The sequence below is a fragment of the Oncorhynchus gorbuscha genome, linkage group LG04 (assembly GCF_021184085.1).
Source record: "Oncorhynchus gorbuscha isolate QuinsamMale2020 ecotype Even-year linkage group LG04, OgorEven_v1.0, whole genome shotgun sequence".
In the NCBI taxonomy this organism is placed as follows: domain Eukaryota; kingdom Metazoa; phylum Chordata; class Actinopteri; order Salmoniformes; family Salmonidae; genus Oncorhynchus; species Oncorhynchus gorbuscha.
Genome location: NC_060176.1, coordinates 59,851,931 through 59,873,204, shown reverse-complemented (window position 1 = coordinate 59,873,204; position 21,274 = coordinate 59,851,931). Strand labels below are relative to the sequence as shown.

General features: G+C 46.4%; 2 protein-coding genes across 2 annotated transcripts in view; both read right to left on the bottom strand.

Annotated features, from left to right (window-relative positions):
• The window catches only part of LOC124034381, a 60,524-nt gene that overhangs the window by 37,561 nt on the left and 1,689 nt on the right, over window positions 1-21,274 (bottom strand). Inside the window, exon 2 of the mRNA XM_046347506.1 lies at window positions 17,880-17,961. The gene's annotated coding sequence lies outside the window, so the exon portion shown is untranslated. The remainder of the gene's footprint in view (window positions 1-17,879; window positions 17,962-21,274) is intronic.
• The window catches only part of LOC124033016, a 52,434-nt gene continuing 31,444 nt past the window's right edge, over window positions 285-21,274 (bottom strand). Inside the window, exons 3-9 of the mRNA XM_046344944.1 lie at window positions 6,657-6,723; window positions 6,293-6,446; window positions 5,998-6,034; window positions 5,577-5,890; window positions 2,145-5,172; window positions 1,874-1,955; window positions 285-1,715 (exon numbers count right to left, since the gene is read on the bottom strand). Coding sequence (XP_046200900.1) covers window positions 1,597-1,715; window positions 1,874-1,955; window positions 2,145-5,172; window positions 5,577-5,890; window positions 5,998-6,034; window positions 6,293-6,446; window positions 6,657-6,723 — 3,801 coding nt within the window. The 3' untranslated portion in view covers window positions 285-1,596. The remainder of the gene's footprint in view (window positions 1,716-1,873; window positions 1,956-2,144; window positions 5,173-5,576; window positions 5,891-5,997; window positions 6,035-6,292; window positions 6,447-6,656; window positions 6,724-21,274) is intronic.

Genomic DNA, 21,274 nt, shown 5'->3' with positions numbered 1-21,274 from the left:
CAAATACATGACGTCAGATATGACTAGAGGTATTGTTGACTTGATCAGAATACATATCATAGTGTCACAGTACGTGCTGTTGACAGCCTACCCCGAAATCAAACAGGAACATGGATTTTGTGAAATCTGTTGTGAATGTATAGGAATGTTTTTACAATTGTATAACGATAACACATGTATCAACTTGTTTTGACATATCACATGGGATATGACAGTTCCTGATTCTGAGATACTGTAAACCAACAGACCTTGAGAGGAGATAAAACATCATCTGTTGATCTATTTCACAGGTTTCTGGTGGTTTCTAAGCATTCTACATGTGTTGGGGAAGGAGGGTGGGATCTCTCCAGAGCATCTAATTACATCAATCATGTCTTGCCATGCATGTGATATGAGATAATGTTATGCACCACGTAAATATACATTGCCTAAGGCTGCAGTGCTATACTCCATGGAGACAGTGCTCAATGTTCATTTTACATGATGGATATATGCTACTCCATTTCACAATCAATCAGTACAATTTATTTATAAAGCCCTTTTTACATTAGCAGATGTCACAAAATGCTTATTCCGACACCCAGCTTAAAACCTCAAATAGCATGCAATGCAGATTTAGAAGCACGGTGGCTAGGAAAAACTCTCTAGAAAAACAGGAACCTAGGAAGAAACCTAGAGAGGAACCAGGCTCTGAGGGGTGGCTAGTCCTCTTCTGGCTGTGCCGGTGGAGATTATAAGCGTACATGGCCAATATGGCCAGATCGTTCTTCAAGTACTGTAGTTCAAACATTCTTCATAGATGACCAGCAGAGTCAACAAAATAATGTGGTTATAGAGGGTGCAACAGGTCAGCACCTCCGGAGTAATTGTCAGTTGGCTTTTCATAGCCGAACATTCAGAGGTCGAGACAACAGGTGTGGTAGAGAGAGAGAGAGGGAGAGAGAGGGGGAGAGGGAGAGCGAGAGCGAAGATCGAAACAGTAGGTCCATGACAAGGTATCACGTCTGGTGAACACACATGCCTCTTCATGTGATACATGATGTTTGGCTGTGCTGTGCTAAGTGTTATCTTATGGGTTTGGTGATTGTTCTGTGTGAAGCCGTATTCTGCATTGCATCATGGAATGTGATGTGAAATCCCTGGGCCTATGGCTGTTGAAACTACTCCACTGCACTGCTGCTCCACTGCACTGCCCTTCTCCCCCGATTGCTCAGTTTGGCCTGGCGGCCAGCTCTAGGAAGAGTGGGTTAACTACCTTGTTCAGGAGCAGAACATCATATTTTTTACATGGTTAGCTCAGGGATCTGACCTAGCAACTTTTCAGTTACTGGCCCAACGTTCTAACCACAAGGCTACCTGCTGCCCCAAGTCCTGCCAACTGAAAAACGGCACAATAAATGTGTAACCAAGGGGGAACTAGTGCATTTCTCTGAGAAAAGCTGCTTCAGTTTTACCAATCTTCCAAAACACTTGAAATTCTTGTAAAATAATTAACATTTATTTGATCAAATAGACTTTGAAAGGGTAGACATGCAGAAATGCCTCTTGTCAAAAGTATTGCTGTTACAAAAGTAGTTCTAACTGCAGCGTAAGAGGTTACAGGTTCTTCTTGGTGAAGCGCCTGAATGGCTTCATCATTGCTGAAAAGACCCTAACAATCAAGGATCGTTTTTTGACAGGCTGAGATATGGAGGGAGAAACCTCTCCAACAGGAGCTAGGAACACAAGAGAAATGGATGGGGTAAGAGAGAGAGAGATGCAGTATAGTAACGTTGAAAAATAACAGTGCTATGAGTTTGGTAGGCATACCTATGTTTCTAACACACACCTAAACAAAACTACAAGCTTTAGCAGAGCTCTAAAACATCCTTACCTATGCAATGTCCATCAGTAGAGGGAATCTCAGTCTGTTCCTGGACTGAATGGCAGTCCTTTTTGTTTCCTCTCTTGTAACGCTAACAGAAGAAAGGTAAAGATAATGGTACAGAGAATAAATAAATAAATGGAACACTTCTGAATCCAAGGCAACAATTTAGTGATGAATAAAACATATTTATCTCATGTATTTGTCTTATCATATCAATAACATCAATAACATCAGCACCTAACTGGAACCAAAAACAAATGCTAACTCCCTGCTATACCTTGAAGTTGATCCTGAGTTTGGTCATTGAAAAGCAAAGGAAGCTCCTTCTTGCTTTCTGCTCAGCCCCCCTCTCTGTCTCAGCCTGGTCTGATGGGTTTGTTGCAGCAGAAGCTGGTCTTGACGCCTCCTTGCATCCCTGTACCAGCTGCTGGGTCAAGGACTTTACCAGGACTCTGTCAAATGCAGGGTCCTGGGAGGAAAGAGCTGCTTGCAGGGTGTTATAAGAGCCAAACTCCTCCATGAGGTTTTTATGTAAACCTCTGAACACCCTTTGGATGTTCAGGTTCTGGGAATATGCCTGTGTCCTGGAGAATCTGGATGCAGCACAGAACTCAGACAGGACTTGTCTGATGAGTTGCTGACATGTTTCTGTCAGATCTGCTGCCTGTTGGGAGGGTCCATCTAGGGCTGAGGGTCTGATCTCCGATAGCAACCTTATCACCAGTATGGTGACAAAACAGATGCCGTCATCTTTGCTGGAGTCCATCAAGTACTGCAGTGGGAATGCAGTGGCACTGCTGATGTCCGGGGTGATTAAGAGCTCCCTCAGATGGCCAGAGCTGCTGGGGATACACTCCTCCTTCTCTTCAATGTCAATCCCATCTCCCTTTGGTACCAAAGAGGTTCGCTTGCTGGCGAAAGACGGAGTGGAGGATCGAAAAGAGGCTTTTGCACTCGGCGGTCGACTGCTGTCAGTCATTGGACTGTTACGATGCAGGGGTTCATCTGTGTGTGCCATCATCTTTGTCTTTAGGTCACTTGAAGAAATCGCTGGCATTTTAGAGACCCTGGTGTCGATGCAGGAGCTCCTGACGATGGGGCAGGTCAGATCAAAAGGCACTTCGTCAGGGATGGGAGTGCCAGGGAGGTTGATCTCTAACTCACACTCTGACCTAGGACTCTTTGAAGAGCTGGACAAGGAACTACGACCATTTAAAGAAGTGGACAAAGATGAACAGGTTCTAGGGTTGTCTTGGCAGACTTGTTCACTGTCATCCTCACTTTTCTCAACCTCCTTCAGTATAGTTCCTACCATATCATTGATCTGAAGGAGCTCCCTGGAATCCTTCATTCTCCCTAAGTTTGAGATTTCACTCTGGATAGCAACCAGGATTTCCCCAAGGGTCTCTTTGGAAGAAGCATTTTCTGTCCTTTCGGATCCGGGTGGCTTCAGCCCTGTGAAGAAATCCTTAAGTGTGTTCTTCATACTGACGCAGATGGTCTTAGCTGTTGACCAAAGCTTCTCCTCTGATATTTTAACACTCAATTCAGTATCATCCAGTTGGGAGCCCCCGTGGGAGCACTGTGAAACTCTCCCACTTCTTTCCAGTAGCACAGTGTCAGTGGACTCATTTTTCTGGAAAATAGTCACCATTCCTTTGACAAAGGTTTCCACTAATCCAGAGGCTGTATTCTCAGAGGACATGGAGGACATGGATTCTGAAAGGACATGGATCTCTGATGGTGAGCTAGATGATAAGCCAGCCTGCAGACTTTTCTGAAGACCAGTATGGCTGATCTGTGTGATAAAGGAATGACTGGATCTCATCAGCACTTTACTCACTGCCTCTTCTGCCTGAGTCTGGAAGTCATTGCTAGAGAGCTTCTTAATGCTCTGAATCAGACTAGTAGAAGACTCCGTGATTCTGACACTCTCTTCTGAGCTCAGTTGAGAATATTGAGTACTCACGCTCAAGTCTTCATTGGGTGAGGGTGACTGGGAAATAGTATAGTCATCGAGCTTTGATAGGACGCCATCAACAAACCAACAAGCCTCTAGGGACTCATCAGATGAACTGACAACGGCCAAGGATTTACTCTCCACTTTTGATAACTCTGACTTGTAGATGGAAAAAACACTGCTAAGAACTTCTTGAGTACTGGTATCCAGATTGGAGAGACAGAGAGCTGGTATTGGTTGGCTCTCACTGGGAACTCTACTAAGTTTGGTGCTGGGTAACTGGACCTCAACAGTTGAAACAGTTGCCTTTTCCATAGTGTCTGAAGACTCCTGAAGAGAAGCATCCTTAGCCACACCTTCTTCTCGAGCGGATAGAGTTAAAAGGTCCCTCAGCTTTGCTCGTATACGGCCGTAGAGTGTGCGGGCTAGAGAGAAGGTTATCATCTGTGAAGATCCTGTTTTGTGGTCATTTACAGGAACTGGCCAATCAACTGCTTCACATGTGCCTTCAAATGATGCTATCGTCTCCATGCCTCCCACAAATGCCTTAACAATCACTGTGGCAGTGGAGGTTACAGATGTCAGGGCTGTGCAGCTGGTATTCAGGGAAGCTTCAGTAAGGCTAGGAGCAGCACTAGAAGTAGAAGGCCTAGAGGAAGGAGCCATGCCAGAAGAGCTGCTGACTTTCCTTGTAAGGATGGTGCTCACCGCCTTCAGGGCTTTAGACTGAAAGTTGGGGCTAGAGAGGGTCTGAATCTTTCTGGCCACCACACTGGTAGAGGATCCAGTCTCTTTGAGAAAGTGAGTGGTCCTTTCTTTCCCAGATGGACACTCAACATCAAGGTCACATTGAAGATTGGTCAGACATTTTGACCCCAAGATTGTCATCTTCTTGGCCAGATCCAATAGGATGTTGAAGTCCTGTGCCATTTTGTCCATTGTGCCGACAATGGCATCCAGCACATCATCGGTCACAGGGTCCATGAGGGGCTCGATAAACCCTACCCACTCTGGCTCAGACGTTTGGCTCTGTAGCTCGGCCAGGATCTGCACCGAGGCTACCCGAATGACCTCCTTGCCTGCTGCTATGTCCTGACTGTCCATAGGGGGGAAACTCCCCGAGCTGGCCTGAATGACCACTGAGAGGCCAGAGTTAAGCTGGTGTACCACCTCCCCCACGATAGCACACCTCAACTCGGAGGAGCTGGAGGAGGTGGGGTTGGAGTGACCCTCAACCAGGGATATCAGGAGGCTCTCTTCCGTTACCCCAAAAAGAGCCTTCAGAGGCTCCTCCATGAGGGGAGCCTCTCTAGTTGCAGGCAAGCTCTGCAATGAGGTCTGGGACCTTGAAGATAAACACACAATCACCACTTATGCCATGCAAATGTGACCAACTGGTATCTAATCTGGGCCATTAGTGAGCCTGATAACCAAATTAGAGCAATGATGGTCTCATACCACCGTAGTTCTAGAAGCCTAAAGCCAACTGACACGATTTTTGCCTGATTTTTATGTTTGTACGACATCAGAATATGATTAATTCTGAAAGGCATGTACCTGATCTATTTATTCATAGATGACTTTATGGCTTACCCAGTTAAAAATGACTTTCACATGGACCCACCCACTCAGTGGCAACATTTCTGACCAGAACTTAAAACTACAAGGTGTGAATTCCAAGTTAATAATTTATGATAAGTATGGGTCAGGTCTTGCAATTATTAAGTTGAAATATTGCTGTGAACATACCTCTTAGGCGAACAGCATGGTGATGAGGTTCTGCGAGTGGATTTTTGGCGGCACCCTGCACTGCCATTCCTCCTCCTCCTCTCCTTAGTCCAGTAGTTCATCTCACTGATCAGCAGCCTTTTCTCTCTCTCATCCAGACTGCCTAAGGAATCCTCAGACCCTGTCAGAGAGCACTGGGATTCTGGGGAGGTTGCCCCACTCCTCAGGTTCACCCCCATGATACGAGCTAGCGCTGGTAGGAGAATGCGGAGGGCTGTCTGGGTCACGACTTTAACAATCTTCAGACACAGCATGGAGAGCTGCTCGAATGTGAGCTATGGCCAACAAACAGAGTAATGTTTTTGTCAATCAAGCAATTCCATGACACCATTCCCTATATAGCACACAACTTTTGACCAGAACCTTATGTGGAGAGACTTACGTTATTTTTCATGCCATGCTGAATCACTCTCCATTGGCTAGAGAAAAGAAAAGAAAGGAAACATATTTTACCTGCACACTGATGTTGAGTTAGTGGAGTCACTAGATAAAAGTGTATTTAATTAAGCTATTAGCAAGTACATGAGACATTTTGTTTGATTTACAGGAAGAGTTAGGGGTGTGGTTACAGTGATGTTAGGTGTAGTGTCTAAAATCCCATTTGTGGTTAGAAGGTGCACTATGATTATAAATTCAGAGTTGTTTTATGTCAGGTTGGAAAAAGACATGGGACTTGCTCATCAGTTAGACTCCTCAGGAAGGAGAGGAGGATTGGGGCACAGCATGTCTCAATCTTGAGAGAAGGCATTAGAGTCCTCTGAGCCTCCTTCTCCAGCTGCTCAATGATAGATCCCCTTTCCTGGAAACCACACCCGGGTGTCTGAGAAGACTCTGGGAAACCGCAAAGAGAAATCTAAAGTTGAATCTGAACTTGATCCCTAATTTCCTTCACCTTTAGTGATTTGATTGAACTGGACAGGTAAAAGCACATCTCTCTGCGGGCCTCCACTATATTGCTTTCACCTATATAGATACTATTTTCTCAGATTAGTGCTGATGAATTTGAACACAACCTGCACCCAACATGAAGTAATTTCAGACCTGCACCAATGCTGCTGTCCTCCTCCACGGAAGTCTTCTTGGCACGGCCACTGGACTTACGTTTAGCCTACATGACAACAGATTATAGGTCTCAGCAGATCTAAGGTCAGTGTGGTGTCTCCTCCTAATGCTTTAAGGCTAGGATTTAGTGATAGTAAACTAATCCTAGATCTGTGCCTAAGTAGGCAGAACATGTGTAAAGGACAGCATATTTCTTACCTTGCCTCCTGTCCTGTTCTTGTTGGTCTCATGTGTCTCTGTTTCATCCTTCATGTTCTCCACGACTTTATTTTGGTCATCCGGGGATCCTCCCATTTCACGCTCTGGTGGATAAATGAGAGGTCAATATCAGTCCTAGGTTGTGACTTTATGAAACAACTTGTTCGCTCCTATTTTAAACAAAACGGCAATAGTGGTCAGATTTCAGTCCATGGATTAAACCAGTGAGACCTATTGCTGTGTTAGTGACCTACTATATTGTTAGTAATTTCTCCTCTAAACTCAAAATAGGCTAAATGAACCATACCTTGCTGTCATCTGACATGATGAGTAGCTTATTATTGTAGGCTGTTTAGAGGAAATACTAATAGCTCCTTTGAAAAAACGTCAGTGAACCATCGGCAGACAACTGAAGTGAATATGAACGTCCTTGAATTATGCCAAAGCATTGTTGAATACTCGATTCCGATTGGCTGAAGCCAGAGCATTCTTCAAAGATGTCATACACACATGATGTCACAATTAGGCCTAAGTCTAATGTCTATATGAATTGTCAATGTCTTTAGAAAACAAATCAAAGCTTGTCAAAGTTCTGCCAAACGAAAATATGTCTAAGTGCACGTTTTTGCGTTTAATTTATGGTTTATCATGCATCGTCATTCATCACCATGCACAAAAACGTAACTCGCTGCCATCCATTAGCTATAATTCTGAGGTTGCAAAGCTGCAAAACTAGGACGTGCAATAAATTATAACCACTTGCAAAATTATTTCAAAATCAAAGACGTTCAAGGATGCTTGAACTATTTCAGACTGTGGAGCTGTCCGCTGCATAGAGCTGACACGTTTCTTGGCGTCAGGGGAACGTGCCATGGCGCTGAAATGTTTCTCGAGTCTGTGCAGCACCTGAGACCGCGGCATGGTGCTGAAATGGAGCAGGGCTCAGTTCAATGGATATCTCATGCCGATTTTCCTGCTAGCCTATTTATAACGATATTATAATCACATTATTTTCATCCATCCGTCAACACAAATGGCATGTCAACGTTTCCCAAATAATAATGCAATGAAGCCAAGCCGAGATGTATGGTTCTTCATCCAGAGGACGAAGCACCACTGTATCATCTAAAACCTTCAGAAAGATCCCTTAAAACTGTAGAATAAATTCTCCACGGCTGTTATGGTAGCTAGGTTAATCTGGCGAGACATGGACAAATCCAACACATAGCGTTTCACTGAGTCCTGCTTAGAGGTGACTGACCGTCATGTTGCTAGTTGTAATGACGCGTTTAAAACAAGAATAGTTATTTGTAATTGCTCTGGGAGCTAATTATTGCAGAGCCCAGCTACACATCCTGCTGGCTGGGCTCATTATGGACAGCCAATGAGCAGTTCAGGTGAAAAAGTCTGCCAGATCTGATCCCTATAACATACATGATACTAGGATCCTGAAGCAACCTGCCGGCCTGCACAATCCTCCATGGCACGAATGCTACACGCGCAATATGTTATGCTAACATCCCACAACAATTCCCCAATTGGAATTACTTGCCTAAACTTCCAATCATATTTATTTTCTAATATCAACCATAGTTTCGGCACTTAAGGCAGACTTGCTATTAGAACAAAATGGAATTAGGACAACTGTAAAGCTCGTTAAACGTAGGCTAAAATTAACCTTACCTGGCTGTCGTCAGCCATTATGTGTAGCCCTTTAATTAAGGCGCTGCGCCTCTGATACTGCAGCTGTTCTGATAGGCTCCTGTAGCTTTTCTGTAACTGTTAAACTCGTCTAATCGTATCCGTTGAAAACCCGTCAGTAAACCGTCCTCAAACACAATGAACTGATGTCAATATGGACATTAACCTTCACATAAAGATATCAAATACATGACGTCAGATATGCTTAGAGGTATTGTTGACTTGATCAGAATACATATCATAGTGTCACAGTACGTGCTGTTGACAGCCTACCCCGAAATCAAACAGGAACATGGATTTTGTGAAATCTGTTGTGAATGTATAGGAATGTTTTTACAATTGTATAACTCCCTTCATTTTACTGGACCCCATGAAGAGTAGCTGCTGCAGCTAAAGGGGATCCACAATAAATACAAATACAAACCCAAATGCACCATGATAACACATGTATCAACTTGTTTTGACATATCACATGGGATATGACAGTTCCTGATTCTGAGATACTGTAAATCAACAGACCTTGAGAGGAGATTAAACATCATCTGTTGATCTATTTCACTGGTTTCTGGTGGCTTCTAAGCATTCTACATGTGTTGGGGGAGGAGGGTGGGATCTCTCCAGAGCATCTAATTACATCAATCATGTCTTGCCATGCATGTTTTTTTATTTTTTTATTTCACCTTTATTTAACCAGGTAGGCTAGTTGAGAACAAGTTCTCATTTGCAACTGCGACCTGGCCAAGATAAAGCATAGCAGTGTGAACAGACAACACAGAGTTACACATGGAGTAAACAATTAACAAGTCTGTCAGGATTTGGCCAGGGTTGTTCCGGTTTTTGGTCACTAGATGCCCCCATTGTGCCATTTGACCTTTTGTTTTCCCTTGATCCCCATTATTATTTGCACCTGTGCCTCGTTTCCCCTGATTGTATTTAAACCCTTTGTTTTCCTCTGTTCTTTGCTCTGTGTTTGTATGTTAGCACCCAGCCCTACTACTCTGAGAACTCTTGTTGATCCCGGTGGACTCTCTTGTGGAATTCTGTTTTTTGTTCTTGTTTGTTTTTTGAGTATCTTTTGAGGCTTTTTGTGCTTTACCTTCCACCTTGTGGATTTACCTTTTTGTCTTGGAGGATTACCTTTGTTCTTGTAGGATTCATTTTGAGGTTGTGGAGTTACATGTTTTCCTGAAGAACTTCACTTTTTACTTCATTAAATACACCGTCTCAAGTACTCCTGTGTCTGCCTCATCTTCTGGGTTCTGCCGACTATTTGTGGCTCAGTTGGTTAAGTGACTGTTTCTCACTCCGGAGACCTGGGTTCGTAACCGGGTCCTGACAAAGTCAATAACACAGTAGAAAAAAGGGGAGTCTATATTCAATGTGTGCAAAAGGCATGAGGAGGTAGGCGAATAATTACAATATTGCAGATTAACACTGGAGTGATAAATGATCAGATGATCATGTACAGGTAGAGATATTGGTGTGCAAAAGAGCAGAAAAGTAAATAAATAAAAACTGTGGGGATGAGGTAGGTGAAAATGGGTGGGCTATTTACCAATAGACTATGTACAGCTGCAGCGATCGGTTAGCTGCTCAGATAGCTGATGTTTGAAGTTGGTGAGGGAGATAAAAGTCTCCAACTTCAGCGATTTTTGCAATTTGTTCCAGTCACAGGCAGCAGAGTACTGGAACGAAAGGCGGCCGAATGAGGTGTTGGCTTTAGGGATGATCAGTGAGATACACCTGCTGGAGCGCGTGCTGCGGATGGCTGTTGCCATCGTGACCAGTGAACTGAGATAAGGCAGAGCTTTACCTAGCATGGCCTTGTAGATGACCTGGAGCCAGTGGGTCTGGCGACGAATATGTAGCGAGGGCCAGCCGACTAGAGCATACAAGTCAGTGGTGGGTAGTATAAGGTGCTTTAGTGACAAAACGGATGGCACTGTGATAAACTGCATCCAGTTTGCTGAGTAGAGTGTTGGAAGCAATTTTGTTTATGACATCGCCGAAGTCGAGGATCGGTAGGATAGTCAGTTTTACTAGGGTAAGTTTGGCAGCGTGAGTGAAGGAGGCTTTGTTGCGGAATAGAAAGCCGACTCTTGATTTGATTTTCGATTGGAGATGTTTGATATGAGTCTGGAAGGAGAGTTTGCAGTCTAGCCAGACACCTAGGTACTTATAGATGTCCACATATTCAAGGTCGGAACCATCCAGGGTGGTGATGCTATTCGGGCATGCGGGTGCAGGCAGCGAACGGTTGAAAAGCATGCATTTGGTTTTACTAGCGTTTAAGAGCAGTTGGAGGCCACAGAAGGAGTGTTGTATGGCATTGAAGCTCGTTTGGAGGTTAGATAGCACAGTGTCCAATGACGGGCCGAAAGTATATAGAATGGTGTCGTCTGCGTAGAGGTGGATCAGGGAATCGCCCGCAGCAAGAGCAACATCATTGATATATACAGAGAAAAGAATCGGCCCGAGAATTGAACCCTGTGGCACCCCCATAGAGACTGCCAGAGGACCGGACAGCATGCCCTCCGATTTGACACACTGAACTCTATCTGCAAAGTAATTGGTGAACCAGGCAAGGCAGTCATCTGAAAAACCGAGGCTACTGAGTCTGCCGATAAGAATATGGTGATTGACAGAGTCGAAAGCCTTGGCAAGGTCGATGAAGACGGCTGCACAGTACTGTCTTTTATCAATGGCGGTTATGATATCGTTTAGTACCTTGAGTGTGGCTGAGGTGCACCCGTGACCGGCTCGGAAACCAGATTGCACAGCGGAGAAGGTACGGTGGGATTCGAGATGGTCAGTGACCTGTTTGTTGACTTGGCTTTCGAAGACCTTAGATAGGCAGGGCAGAATGGATATAGGTCTGTAACAGTTTGGGTCCAGGGTGTCTCCCCTTTGAAGAGGGGGATGACTGCGGCAAGCTTTCCAATCCTTGGGGATCTCCGACGATATGAAAGAGAGGTTGAACAGGCTGGTAATAGGGGTTGCGACAATGGCGGTGGATAGTTTCAGAAATAGAGGGTCCAGATTGTCAAGCCCAGCTGATTTATACGGGTCCAGGTTTTGCAGCTCTTTCAGAACATCTGCTATCTGGATTTGGGTAAAGGAGAACCTGGAGAGGCTTGGGCGAGGAGCTGCGGGGGGGGTGGAGCTGTTGGCCGAGGTAGGAGTAGCCAGGCGGAAGGCATGGCCAGCCGTTGAGAAATGCTTGTTGAAGTTTTCGATGATCATGGATTTATCGGTGGTGACCGTGTTACCTAGCCTCAGTGCAGTGGGCAGCTGGGAGGAGGTGCTCTCGTTCTCCATGGACTTCACAGTGTCCCAGAACTTTTTGGAGTTGGAGCTACAGGATGCAAACTTCTGCCTGAAGAAGCTGGCCTTAGCTTTCCTGACTGACTGCGTGTATTGGTTCCTGACTTCCCTGAACAGTTGCATATCGCAGGGGGGGGGGAGTGAAATGAGATAATGTTATGCACCACGTAAATATACATTGCCTAAGGCTGCAGTGCTATACTCCATGGAGACAGTGCACAATGTTAATTTTACATGATGGATATATGCTACTCCATTTCATACAATAAATCCGTACAATTTATTTATAAAGCCCTTTTTACATCAGCAGATGTCACAAAATGCTTATACTGACACCCAGCTTAAAACCTCAAATAGCATGCAATGCAGATTTAGAAGCACGGTGGCTACGAAAAACTCTCTAGAAAAACAGGAACCTAGGAAGAAACCTAGAGAGGAACCAGGCTCTGAGGGGTGGCTAGTCCTCTTCTGGCTGTGCTGGTGGAGAATATAATCGTACATGGCCATTAAGGCCGGATGGTTCTTCAAGTACTGTAGTTCAAACGTTCTTCTTAGATGACCAGCAGGGTCAAATAATAGGTCAGCAACTCAGGAGTAGATGTCAGTTGGCTTTTCGTAGCCGAACATTCAGAGGTCGAGGCTGCAGTTGTGGTTGGTTGGTGTGAGTGAGTGAGTGAGTGAGTGAATGAGTGAGTGAGTGAGTGAGAATGAGACTTTTGGTCTTTCAATCTCATTTCATTTAAACCCCCCCCCCTTAAAAAAAATAATATATATATATATATCCTGAACTGCATACATTTGCCATACTCACCTTTCTATCTACCACATTCTACAAACCAACATCACAATACCCACTCCTACAACTGTATATCCAAAACATCTTCCCCAGCTATATAGACAGCCCCCCCAACACACCATATCTCCTCAAACATCTCTACACATTATATCATTTTATAGAACTCAAACTCAACCCTGAGGCGCGCAGAGACCATCCCCTTAAACAATAGTAAAGAGTCTGTTATCCCCCCACCTTTGACCCTGTTCCTCCTTGTTTGCCAAATAGCTAACTTTGCCTGAGCAAACAGAAAGTTCAACAAAACACATTTGACTTTCGCCTGACACGAATATCTGTATCCCATTATAAACATCTCAACAGTAAACACCACCCCCAACCTCTCACACAGACATTCCAACAGAGACATTAAAGGCATTAACCTGGTGTACACAGAAAACACATGAATCACAGTTTCTTTCATTTTACAGAAAAGACACCCCTGCCCGAATCCCAGGTTCAACCCGTGCCAACCAGTTGTTAGTGGCCAGGGCTCCATGAAGAACCCTCCACTGGAGGTCCCCTGACCTCTTTGGTACTGGGGGTTTATAGAGCCCCCTCCACCTAAAACCCACCATACTCTCCGCCCCACATATCCCCTGCCACTGATGTGCCTTCACTCCTGTTAGGCTCCTAATGTTCCTAACCTTAACTCAGAGGTTGTAGAGGGCTTTACCTCCAGCATCCTCAAACTCCCCCAGGCTCGGAGTGTTGAAATCTAACAAGTCCTCCAGACCCCCTTGCCAGTCTCCAGTCTCTGCTGTCACCTGCAGTGGCGGAAACATTGGTGGCCCCTCTCCCTTTGGCCGCTCAAACATCCCCCTTACCGGCCCAGACAGTGCCTCCTGGACCTCCTCCAGGAATCTCTCCAGCAGCCAAAGAGACGTTATTCCTGTTTGTTGTGCCAAGACTTCTGGGGTTTTCCACCCCTCCTCTCCCAGCAGTCTCAGGTCACCCAGCCTTTGTAAACCCCCTGCCATCAGTTGCCTCTGCAGGGTGGCCGACTGAACCGATCTCAAAGGGATTGCTGGGTTGTGGAAGATAGGCTCCTCCCATACCCCAGGCTCCACACCCCCTTCTCTTATGGGCCTTAGCAGCTGTCAGGCCCTCAGCATTGTAGAGTAAAAATCTGAGAGACCTGCTGTACTCAGCCTCTCCAGCTTCATGAGGAACAGCTGCCAGTCCAACCCTAATCCGCCAGCTCTCCTCAGCAGCACGCATGGTGGCTCCCTCCAGCCAACATCAGCATGGTACAGCAGTCTCTGCACCGCCTTCTGCCTGAAAGCAGCCATCCTGCTCTCCAGTTCCACCAGGCCCTGTCCTCCTTCATGAACGGTCATGTACAACACTGCTGCCTTCAACCAGTGATGGCCCGACCAGAAGAAGCTTGCGTTGCAGGTCTGCGAGCGGGGCGGGGGGGATTGAGGACAGCCAGTTTATGGCACAGGGAAGATGCTACCAGGTTGTTAATTATCAGCACCCTCCCTCTATATGACACTTGAGACAGGAACCATCTCCACCTGGCCAGACTTGACACCACTGCCTGTGACAGCCCCTCTCAGTTCTTCCTTACCCACTTCTCCGAGCCCAGGTACACCCCCAACACTTTAAGCCCTTCACAACCCCACTGCAAACCCCCTGGAAGCAGAGGAGGAGCCCTATCCCCCCATGCCCCACATAAGAGCTTTGCTCTTGCCCCAGTTTACCTTAGCTGATGAAGCTCCCTCGTACACCTTCAGACTGGTCTCTAGTGCCTGCATATCCTGATCATCACAGAAACATCATCTGCATATGCTGACACTGCTATGCCTGTCACCACATCCATTCCTTTCCAGCAGACTCCCTGCAGTCTCCTGCGTAGCAGTCCTAAAAAAGGCTCAATGGCTAATGTGTATAGCTGCCCAGATAGAGGGCATCCTTGTCTAATGCCCTGTCTCACCCAGACTGGCCTACTGAGCCCCCCCTCCCACCTTGACCATACATGACGCCCCAGCATACAACAGCTTCACACATGTCAAAAAACTCTTCCCAAACCCAAACACAGACATCACATTAAACAGATACTCATGGTCCACTCTATCAAAAGCCTTCTCTTGATCTAAAGAAACCAGTCCCAAGTTCACATTAGAACCTCTCGACAAGTCCCTAATTAAGACAAGTTGTCCGTGATTGAGCGTCCCGGTACACAAGATGTTTGGTCCTTATGTACTATCGAGTCCAAATGGGACTTCAGTCTGTAAGAGAGGACTTTGGCAAATATCTTGTAGTCCGCACAGAGTAATGCCACAGGCCACAGGTGCACGACCGGGGGACATCTGGGTTACGGCCTCTGCCAGTTCATGGGACAACAGAGGAATGCCCATTTCATCCATCTGTGCCAGAGAGAGCTTAGGGAGTCCTGCGAACAAGACCTGAGCACACATAGGATCACACACTTCTGCCCTATACAATTCAGTATAAAACTCCACAGTCTGCTCCCGCGTCTCCCCCACCACAGAGGTCACCCGCCCATCAAACAGCCGTAGACAATGCATACCCTTGGCTTCACCGCTCTGTCTTTCCAAACCAAAGAAGAAGGAGTTGGGAGCATCCATTTCCTTGAGCATGGAGAACCTAGCTCTTACAAGTGCTCCCTTTGCTTTAACCTGGAAAAAACTGCCCAGGTCCCTACGTAATTCGGCTAAATTAGCCTGGAGGCCTACATTGCCTTGCCCCACCATCTCTATCTCTATCTCACTAATACAACGCTCTAGTTCCCCCAATATTCTCCTAGCCTCTGAGGATGAGAGAGCTGTGTACTGTTGACAGAAAAGCCGAATTTGGACTTTCCCCACATCCCACCATTGACTCAGAGACTCATACTCCTCTCTTCGCTGCCCCCACCTTTCCCAAAAGGTTTGGAAACCTGAGCAAAACTTGGCATCTCATAAGAGCTTTACATTGAACTTCCAATAAGATGCCAGCCGAGCCATATTTATGTGATGATCCGAAAACCCCACTGGGGGAAAGGGCGAAGTTCGAAACATCAGGTCCGTGACAAGGTATCACGTCCGGAGAACACATGTCTCTTCATGTGATACATGATGTTTGGCTGTGCTGTGCGAAGTGTTATCTTATGGGTTTGGTGATTGTTCTGTGTGAAGCCGTATTCTGCATTGCATCATGGAATGTGATGTGAAATCCCTGGGCCAATGGCTGTTGAAGATACTCCACTGCACTGCTGCTGTGAGCAGGAGTGGGAGAGAAGTCATGCTTTTATTATACTCTTGTTCTGTCACTCATTCTCCTGCCTCTCCATAAGAGGCAGACAAATATTTTGAAGAGTAGTTAAAGAGGTGACTGTGTATACACACACTCAGACTCCAGCTCTATGTATAGGTTTGTCTTATTCCAGAATACACCCATAATTGTGATCCACACAATATGGTTCTATGTTTTCCACTCTGTGATTAAAAGTAGTTCTCAGAGTAGAGCTTTTTTGAATTGACCAAAGCCCGTCTCCCCCGATTGCTCAGTTTGGCCTGGCGGCCAGCTCTAGGAAGAGTCTTGGTGGTTCCAAACTTCTTCCGTTTAAGAATGATGGAGGCCACTGTGTCCTTGGGGACCTTCAATATTGCAGAAACGTTTTGGTACCCTTCACCAGATCTGTGTCTTGACATAATCATGTCTCTGAGCTCTATGGACAATTCCTTCGACCTCATGGCTTGGTTTTTGCTCTGACATACACTGTCAACTGTTGGACCATATATTTTCAACATACAGAAAACATCTCAGAGGGTTGATCTAGCTGCAGATAGCTAATTCTCCTCCATGTGTTTTCACCTTGCTGCTAATAAGCTCTTACCAATCTAACTAAATTAATTGAGAACATCTGGTTATCTGACAGTCTATGCAGCAACTATTGTATTAGAGTTAAGCTCTGGTTATTTTATGTATTTTCCTAGACAAGTCAGTTCAGAACAAATTCTTATTTACAATGACAGCTTAGGAACAGTGTGTTAACTACCTTGTTCATGGGCAGAATGACATATTTTTACATGGTCAGCTCAGGGATCTGACCTAGTGTAACAGATGTGAAACGGCTAGCTTAGTTAGCGGTGTGCGCTAAATAGCGTTTCAATCGGTTACGTCACTTGCTCTGAGACCTTGAAGTAGTGTTTCCCCTTGCTCTGCAAGGGCCGCGGCTTTTGTGGAGCGATGGGTTACGATGCTTCGAGGGTGACTGTTGTCGTTGTGTGCAGAAGGTCCCTGGTTCGCGCCCGGGTATGGGCGAGGGGACGGTTTAAAATTATACTGTTACATTGATGCTGTTGACCCGGATTACTGGTTGCTGCGGAAAAAGGAGGGAGGTCAAAAGGGGGGTGAGTGTAACGGATGTGAAACGGCTAGCTTAGTTAGCGGTGTGCGCTAAATAGCGTTTCAATTGGTTACGTCACTTGCTCTGAGACCTTGAAGTAGTGTTTCCCCTTGCTCTGCAAGGGCCGCGGCCTTTGTGGAGCGATGGGTAACGATGCTTCGTGGGTGACTGTTGTTGATGTGTGCAGAAGGTCCCTGGTTCGCGCCCGGGTATGGGCCAGCAACCTTTCGGTTACTGGCCCAACGCTCTAACCACAAGGCTACTTGCTGCCCCAAGTCCTGCCAAATCAAAAACTGCACAATAGATGTGTAACCAAGGGGGAACTAGTGCATTTCTCTGAGAAACGCTGCTTCAGTTTTACTAATCTTCCAAAACACTTGAAATTCTTGTAAAATAATTTGCAATTATTTGATCAAATAGACTTTGAAAGGGAAGACATGCAGAAATTCCTCTTGTCAAAAGTCTTGGTGTTACAAAAGTAGTTATTCATGCAGCGTAAGAGGTTACAGGTTCTTCTTGGTGAAGCGCCTGAATGGCTTCATCATTTCTGAAAAGACCCTGACAATCAAGGATCGTTTTTTGGTAGGCTGAGATATGGAGGGAGAGACCTCTCCAACTGGAGCTAGAAACACAAGAGAAATGAATGGGGTAAGAGAGCGAGAGCGAGAGAGAGAGGTGCAGTATAGTAACATTGAAAAATAACAGTGCTATGAGTTTGGTAGGCATACCTATGTTTCTAACACACACCTAAACAAAACTACAAGCTATAGCAGAGCTCTAAAGTCCTTACCTATGCAATGTCCATCAGTAGAGGGAATCTCAGTCTGTTCCTGGACTGAATGGCAGTCCTTTTTGTTTCCTCTCTTGGAACGCTAACAGAAGAAAGGTAAAGAAAATGGTACAGAGAATAAATAAATAAATAAATGGAACACTTCTGAAACCAAGGCAACAATTTAGTGATGAATAAAACATATTTATTTCATGTATTTGTCTTATCATAGCCACATCAATAACATCAGCACCTAACTGGAACCAAAAACAAATGCTAACTCCCTGCTATACCTTGAAGTTGATCCTGTGTTTGGTCATTGAAAAGCAAAGGAAGCTCCTTCTTGCTTTCTGCTCAGCCCCCCTCTCTGTCTCAGCCTGGTCTGATTCCAAGAACACAGGATGAGATGTTACTATCCTTTGTGCAAGCACTTCCAAGAGTTAATGAACAGTGAACGTGGTGTAATTTGGGGAGCGCATCGTCAGTAGTGTACCTTTGGTTCCTAGGGTGTTTCGGCCTTTCACACAATACACCCTCCTCAAAGGCGGCCAGCGACAGGGTGATCAATCCTACGCTTGCGTCCCATTCCCAATTAGTCATAGGAGTTGCCTTGTTGTTGATATCCAACATCCCATGGGACTATGCATGGCAGGGGCGTCCTCCTCCCTGAGTCAATCATTGTTGACCGCATACCTCCTGGCCCTCTCACTTCGGGGCCCAGCTGGGGTCTTTCCTCTTCATCCAGAGCCACTGACTGCTGCCTTCTGCCGCCTCTGATACAGCTTTGATTGCCGAACGCTGGCTCTGGCCCTTAATTCCCAGGTCTCTAAGCAGTCTGGTTGTAGATGTTGCCACAAAACCTCTGCAGCCCACCTCCACTGGTCGGACTTCTGTGTTCCAGCCATGATGCCGTGCTTCGGCAGCTAGATCAGCATAGCGCAGATGTTTTCGCTCATAAGCCTCATCTACTGAGTTTTCCCAGGGTACTGTGAGCTCAATGATGAAGACCTTATTGAGTGAACGGGACCAGAGCACCATGTCAGGTCTTAGGGTGGTGGTTGCGATCTCCGGAGGAAACACAAGTTGCCGGCCAATGTCAGCTAGCATTTTCCAGTCGCGGGCCAAGCGCAGCTGGTCTCGCTCTAATGGTGTAGAGCCGCTCTTCGGTGGTTTAGCCCCTTCGTGGACAAAGTTTGTCCGTAAGGAGTGTGATGCTGCTGTGGGTGGTAGGGAGTTGGTGGCAGCTCGCTTGTCCTCCAGGGCGGACGCAAGGTTTTTAAGGACTTGGTTGTGACGCCAAGTGTAGCGTCCTTGGGCGAGGCTTGTTTTACAGCCTGTGAGAATGTGCCTGAGGTTGGCTGGCATGGAACAGAGAGCACAGTCCGGATCTTCACCATACCATTGGTGAAGATTAACTGGTGTTGGAAGGACGTCATATGTTGCTCTGATGGAAAAGCTCAACCGCCTCGCTTCCATGGCCCACAGATCCTTCCAGCTGATCTTCCTCTTCTCCACACTGTCCCATCGAGTCCACTGTCCCTGTTTGGCAAGAGAGACTTCCTTGGCCCACCTTGCAGCCTCCTCCTGATGGTGTACTTCCTGCACTACCATCTTCCGCCGCTCTGGTGCAGTGGCCTTACTCCAAGCAGCACGGCTAGTTAGCCCAAGGCCTCCTCTCCCTTGCTGAACATGACCCACAATGTCAGCATGTCTGAGGGCTGCTGTTGCCTCCTGGACTGCTTTTCCTGGCCTCCGTTTGCGCCCAGTTGCCAAGGTCGGCGCGTTGTTGCTCACCACTGGGTCTCGAGATTCATTCAGTGTCATTTGGAGCCTGGTTTTTGCACACTTGAATTCCTCTGTTAGACTGGTGAGGGGCAGCTTGAGGACACCATCTCCATAGAGGCCTATGGTGGTAAGGCATCGTGGAACTCCAAGCCACTTCTTTAAGTAGCCTGTGACTCCTCTTTCCATCTTCTCCACTGTTGAGATTGGAACCTCATACAGTGCTAAGGGCCACAACACCCGGGGTAGGAGACCAAACTGCAGACACCAGGCCTTTAACTTTCCAGGTAGCTGGGTGTTGTCGATGGACTGTAGGCTACTACTGATGTCTTTGCGCAGCTGTTGCACCTGGTCTTTGTCCTTCAGGCTTGCATCATACCACCTTCCAAGGCTTTTTACCGGCTGCTCAGACACTGTTGGGATTTGGTCATCTCCGATGAAGAATTTCAGGTCAGAGAGTACTCCCTTCACAATCGAGATGCTGCGTGACTTGGATGGTTTAATCTTCATACGGGCCCAGCTGATGTTCTCCTCAAGTTTTCTGAGCAGTCTCCTGGTGCATGGGACAGTGGTGGTCAATGTTGTAATGTCGTCCATGTAGGCTCTGAGTGGAGGGAGGTGGAAACCAGAGTCGACTCGCTGTCCACCAGCAACCCATTTTGAGGATCTGATGATAACCTCCATTGCCATTGTGAATGCCAACGGAGAAATGGTACATCCCGCCATTATACCTACATTCAGGCACTGCCATGAGGTGGTGAACTCTGAGGTGGTGAAGCAGAACTGCAGATCCTGGAAGTACGACTTCACCAGGTTTGTGATGGTGTCCGGTATGTGGAAAAATCTGAAGGCAGACCACAGGAGTTCATGGGGCACAGAGCCAAATGCATTGGCGAGGTCGAGGAAGACTACATGGAGGTCCCTTTTCTCCACCTTGGCCATTTGGATCTGATGCCAGATCATGCTGGAATGTTCCAAGCAGCCAGAGAACCCTGATATTCCTGCCTTCTGTACAGATGTATCGACGTACGCATTCCTTTGTAGGTACTCGGCCATCCTCTGGGCAATGACCCTAAAGAAGATTTTTCCCTCGACATTCAGTAAGGAGGTTGGGCGGAATTGGCTGATGTTCACTGCATCCTTCTCCTTAGGGATCAGGACCCCGCCTGCCCTACGCCACACTTTGGGTATTATCTTCTTCTGCCAAGCTGTTCTCATAAGCCTCCAGAGGAACCTCAGGACGTCTGGTGTGTTCTTATACACTTTGTACGGGACTCCATTTGGCCCCGGGCCTGATGCTGTTCTTGCCCGTCGAACTGTGTCTTCCACCTCTTTCCATGTCGGAGGGCTGGTCTCAATATGATGTTCCGGGGGTTCAATGGGTGGGATATCTGATGGGATGGCCAGATGTTCATGTCGCTTTGAGTCAACGTTTGTAGTTCTCAGGTGCTCCTCTAGGTCTTTATTTGTTGTTTTTAGAGCTCCAATTTTTTCTTTTGTGAAGAGACTTTTAAGGAACTTGAAGGGATCTTTATAGAATCGAGTTCTAGTTTGTTCTTTTTTCCTTCTGCGTTTCCGTAGGTTCTCTGCTCTACGGAGGGATGCCAACCGGGTTTTGATGTCAGCCTGAAGTG